Source organism: Cetorhinus maximus, chromosome 6 (genome assembly GCF_964194155.1).
Source record: "Cetorhinus maximus chromosome 6, sCetMax3.hap1.1, whole genome shotgun sequence".
Taxonomy (NCBI): Eukaryota; Metazoa; Chordata; class Chondrichthyes; order Lamniformes; family Cetorhinidae; genus Cetorhinus; species Cetorhinus maximus.
This window is the reverse complement of record NC_135884.1, coordinates 90,402,663-90,408,662: the sequence shown is the minus strand read 5'-3', so window position 1 is coordinate 90,408,662 and position 6,000 is coordinate 90,402,663. Positions and strand designations below refer to the sequence as shown.

General features: G+C 37.2%; 1 protein-coding gene across 1 annotated transcript in view; it reads right to left on the bottom strand.

Annotated features, from left to right (window-relative positions):
- Nucleotides 1–857: 857 nt before the first annotated feature.
- LOC144681421 (diacylglycerol O-acyltransferase 1-like) overlaps nucleotides 858–6,000 on the bottom strand; it is a 227,821-nt gene continuing 222,678 nt past the window's right edge. Inside the window, exons 9-10 of the mRNA XM_078543013.1 lie at nucleotides 3,381–3,443; nucleotides 858–1,013 (exon numbers count right to left, since the gene is read on the bottom strand). Of these exons, the coding sequence (XP_078399139.1) occupies nucleotides 858–1,013; nucleotides 3,381–3,443 (219 nt within the window). The remainder of the gene's footprint in view (nucleotides 1,014–3,380; nucleotides 3,444–6,000) is intronic.

Genomic DNA, 6,000 nt, shown 5'->3' with positions numbered 1-6,000 from the left:
TATGAAAAGTTTTGATAGAGTGGATACAGAAAGAATGTTTCGATTTGTGGTGAGGAGCATAACTTGAGGCCATTAATGTAAGATAGTCACCAAAAAATACAATAGGGAACTCAGAAGAAACTTCTTTACCCAAAGAGTGTTGAGAATATGGAACGTGCAACCATAGGGAATTATAGATGCATTTAACAGGAAGCTAGACGAGCATATGAAGGAGAATGAAATAGAGGGTTGCGTTGATAGATTTAGATGAGGAAAGATGGGGAGGCTTGGATGGAGCCTAAATGCCTAATCCTATGTTATATAATGCTATGTATGAACATGGGCAATTAATAATAATTACATAGAATCGTCAAATCACACATCACAAAAGGAGGCCATTTAGCCCATCATGCCTGTGCTGATTCTTTGATAGAGCCTTTCAATTAATCCCATTCCCATGCCTTTTCCCCTAGCCCTGTGATTTGTTTAATTCCCTTTTGAAAGTTACTATTGAACCTACTTCCACTACCATTTCAAACAGTACAATCCAGGTCATTACTCACTGCATATGTTTAAAAAAATATAGGATCTTGTTTTCTTTGTAAGATAATTTGTGAAAAGAATGGTTGCAATTCCATTCAGAGAGAGGATTCTATCTTACTCGAGTAAGTAAAGGGTTAAGGTGTTGACTGACCTGGTCCATCTCTCCTCATTTAAACCTTAACACCATCTGCAAGAGTCACCAACACAAGATGAAGAAAATCAAGCTTGCCCAACCTGTCAGCTGGAAGCGAATGTGCAATGGGAAAAACTTGCATGGGGAAGAAAATAAAACGGGAAAAAGAATCCAAAAATAAGTTAAAATTTTCTTTTATTATTTAATTCTGTTCACTTGCTTTAAATTCTTGAAACACATAGTAATCATGGATATACATATGCACTACCAAAGGAGGGCCTAAAATAATGCAAACCCACACAATCGCATTTCCATAGAATCCTCTTAAATATTTACTTAGAAACCATGCAGTGGGAACCTAGGGGAGAAACCAAATTAAACATTAGGAAAGTAGTCTGGAAGATCCTCAACTAGAAACAATGCCCCATTATAAAAGCAGCTGGTGTCACAATTGTAATAACCTATGGAAGTTAAAGTCTACATTTGCAGATCATTACAACACAGATTGCCATTTTGACAACATTTTCTTAGCCTAGTTTTAGAGGTAATTTAAAAAAAAATCTTCTAATATGTATTTTGTGCTACAAAAATGTAACACTGGTGAATTAAGCTATTTCAGGTGCTGAAAGGTTGTCTGGCAAGTCTAGATATATCTAAAGGCTCAAGTTAAAAGTGTGATAGAATACTGACCATTCCCGTAACAACACTTAAGAAGCTCGAATTCCTCCAGGACAGAGTAGATGGTTTGATTGGCTCCCATGTCACTGAACTCACCAACATACCACTCCATTACTGAGCATGTGGCTGCAATACGTACTCTCTACAGGATACACTGCAGCACCTCGTGAAGCTTACTTTGACCGCACCTAAAACTTCTACCACCGAGAAAAAACAGGAGGAGCAATATAATGGGAGCAACATGAACTCCAAGTTCTCCTCTACATCACACATCATCTTAACTTGGACATTTACCTCCATTCTTTCTTTGTTGCTTGGTTAATATCCGGTAATTTGCTACCTCACTCAATGATACAGCACTATCGCCACAAGCACAGCAATGGTCCAAGAAGGCCACCACTATCATCTCAGAACAATTATGGAAGGTCTTACTCGCATTGGCCACATCCCATGAGCAAATTTTTAAAAAACTCTCAACTCTGCCTCATCAATGTTCCCAATCTCAGAAAAAACAACTCTTACTAAAGCTGTGTGACATTCTCAAATTTTCATATCAGCTATCCTGCAACCTTTCTGAGTGAGATTTAAACTTTAGTGGCAATGATGCCAAGTGAGGAGCAGCTTTGTATTGTGGGGCCATGCAACTAAGAGACACATATGGCCCTTACAGACAGCAGACAGGAAAGACTTTAATTGCATCAGACTGAGCTGAATTTGAATGCAGGTCCAAGTATCTAACATACTGCACCACCCAGTCACCCAACAAATAACTTGTTTATGGATAAATAAAGTTTAAAAAGATAGATCACTCATCACTGGCATGTGGATTATAATCTGGACGAGGATATGCTGCGTATTTCATGGTCTTTTCAATGCAACTTTTGTTTTGAAATCAAATTTACCATATTTTGTTATAATATGTAATCTGAAATGTATTGCAATACATTGTCAGCATCACATTCTATTTATTCCCCATTTACTAAGACACCTTTTCACTTGTCTTTAAGAGGCTTATACGCATGATGTGGATATCTCTCCTTACTTTTAAGTGGATCCAGATTCACAACACATCAGTCCCAAATGAGCATAAATGACACAACTGGCCAATCTCATTTGCAGAGATAATAATAAAATCTGATGTAGGAAATGAGAATGTCTTAATGGTACACTGAGTGCTCTTCTGAGGATAGGGTAAAGATGCATCTAATCCGCACTTCTATATTTAAATTTGTGGTTGCTGCTGCTGACATTGGGTGACAAAACTGGACCAATATACCTCGCTTTGATGTAATCATTCTTGGGATTTGAGCATCACTGGTAAGGCTGGTATTTAATGTTCATCTCTAGTTGCTTCATAGAATTCTGATGCAACATAAGAGGCTTGCTAGGCCACTGCAGAGGGCAGTTAAGAGTCAAGCACACTGGTGTGAGACTGGGGTCACATGTATGCCAGATAAGGTAAGGACAGCAGGTTTCCTTCCTAAGGACATTAGTGAACCAGGTGGCTTTTTTATGGCATTTGATAGCTTCTTAGTCACTTTCACTGATACTGTTTTACTCAGTCTATTTTAAATAAAATTCTAAAACTGCCATGGTGGGATTTGATCTCTCATTCTTTGCATTATTAGTGTAAGTCTATCCAATACTAGTTCAGCTGTATAAGCTACACACTACCATAACCCCAATCTTTAATTTGTCAAAAATAAACTTTTAGTGGTAGATGTTTGTCTTTACGACCTGCGATTTAAACTGACAAGCCCAGAATGCAGATCTGGCAGGGAAGGTCACATGCCCCCAGTAAACCTGCTGAATTTTCCTTCCACTTATTTCAATGGAAGAATAAATCATGAGGTTCTGTTCCAATGGGCAAACCACCCCAACCCTTTCCCTCTCCCCACCACTACTAGATTCTCCTTGAATGAAACCAGATTGGTCTCCTATTTAAACGTAAAACATAAATTTACGATAGGAAATTACTTATCTTTGCTAAAACAGTGTATAATGTATACTGACAGCAAACATAAAGACACAGGTTATGCAGCCTTACCTGCAACATCATCTCTATAAACAGCCACATGCGGAACATACGAAGTGGTGCTGCGAGCAGATACTGCATCAAGAGAAATGTTTAAATATATTTATTTACTTCATAAAGAAAAAAAGAAATGATTTGTACTTCATTGAGGCCAAAAAAAACAAAGACAGTTAGAAAAGATTGCTTATTTTGACCTTAAACCAGTTTTTATAGGTATCATCACTAAGACAAATTTTAATAAAATTTACTGTTCACACTAATGGCCATTTTGAAGGACATCCTTGCAAACGTTTATTGCTCACTCATCATTATGCCCTTCATTGATTACATGATCTCACAAAAGCTATAGGCTTTCTTACAATACCTGTAAATGGTGACACTGATAATAGCAAATTGTACAAATTTAACCACATGTAAGCAACAGATATTATTTTGTGCTGTTACAGTCACAAGTCAAGGACTATTTTTAGAAAGATTTACACATTTTCTTGTGTTCTTACATTTAATGATACATGGAGGTGCATTGTGGACTGCCATGTTTTGCCATTTCTGATTTTTTTTTTACAGAAAAGATTTTGGGATTAACTTATGTTTATGGGTTGTGTTTTAAAACAAAATAAATTCACACATGTTTTCAAACTACTATAGTGTTGATGAATGTGTATTAAAGTCAAATGAGCCAGGATGGGCAGAGATGTAAAAAAAATTATCTTGACTCAGATGGTCAAACAAATATCCACAACCACTGTGGTGAGCACAACTCTATTCATGTGAGCATAGCATAAGATGTCTGGAGAATAAACTCCTGGAGAGGGGGCAGTTGGTTTGGTTGACAAACCTGTTGGTGTATCCCTGCCCTTTTAACATGGGACTTAGAGGTTTTTTAATGAAGATCAGTGAGCTATTACTCTTGGCCTGAACATGGAAGCTAAAAATGCAAAAGTTAGCCTTTACTGTATTCTGAAAGAAAGGTAGTATGAAAAACATACTAGTTATCCCATGAAAGGAACAACGTGGATGGTTTGTTATTTTTTTTCCATCTTTTCACGAAGTGAAATTAAGTTCAGTGAAATTTGTGTTAACTATTTGTTTGCTTACTGTGTGTGAAATAAAGCAGCTTAATGATTTGGAGCTGGTCTTTGTCTCCCCAAGTGCTTCAGTCCACCTTTGAAAAGATTGGAGAAGCGCATATGGGGGGGACATGCGAAAGACACAATCTGCAGTTCGGATCTCAAAGGGATCCTACTATTACACATCAGGTTATGTTATTGCAGGGATCAGCAACCTATGGCACCTGTGCCAAAGGTGGCACGCAAGATGATTTTGAGTGGCACTCACACTGCTAGTCCAATTAATGGTATGAAAAGTCCATATTTGCTGCTTACATCAATATCACGTAATGCGGAACAGCACACTATATTTGACGTTGTGCCTGTCTGTCTTGTGTGTCTGGTGTTGTGGTCTGTCATGATTGTAAAAATCAAAAGTGTCACATAGTACCGAGCATGTGGTGAGGAATATTTATTTTTTAATCTTTTCTTTAATTTTTATTTTGAAGTGATATTTATGCAAATATTAAAGGCGCTGGGGATTGGAACTTGTTTTTAAGTTCTGTAATTATTATCAATGTCAAACAGGAAAGCATAGCTGAAGAGTAAAGCTTCCTTCACATTACCCCAACAATGCACTTCAATCTCAGCTGCAGAAAGATTACCCACTTCTGCACTAATTTCTTGTTTCTACTTCTCATTCCAGAATACTTATGGCTTATGAGTAAGATTGCTCATTTTTCTGCCACTCAGGTTTGTGCTCACTGAAATAATGTTGAGACTGGTGAACTGATTTTGCTCTTGTAGAAGCAGAGACTGGACAGTTTCATCTTATCTGGTATACACTAGGTAAGGCTGCAGCAGGGTATATTGAGGGGTTTGCTCAATACAGCTCATTGAGTTAAAAAGCTCAGAATTGTGGGCATCAAAATTTAGAGATCTGCAGAGTGCATATGAAGCTACAAAGAGAGATCATGGGACCTCTATTCTGACCTACTGGACGTCCCTGCCAATGGAATTTAACTGTTTGAAGAAAATTGCATTTGCAATGCTTTCAGCGTTTGGATCCTCTGTGAACAGGTATTTTCACACATGAAGTCAGTCCTCGGTCCCTCTCAAAGTTGGTTAACATCTCAGAAGTCTGTGCGCAGCTTAAAGTATCGAAATACATTCGGACATTGGAAAACTCAGCAAGGAAAAGCAAGGGCAAGGATCACACTAAAAGATCTGCATTTTAATTTAATTTTAAATGAAGTGTCTTAAACATTTTAAAAATCTTATTTACTTTACATACAACAATAGTTTAATTGTACAGAAAACTTATAAATGTTAAAATGCATTACCGGCATGCAAAATCTTAAATTAGAGTGAATAAATGAAGACTTGGCATGCCAATTCTGAAAGGTTGCTGACCCCTATGCTATTGTATAGTTGTTGATATACTTATATTATATTTATAGTTACTATGATAGATATTGGAGAGTAAAGGCACATCCATAAAACCTCAGACTATTTACCGCAGTGATCAGCACCGCTGTACCTGAGAACATATTTAAAGCAATTTCTAAATTTGTAACAAGGAC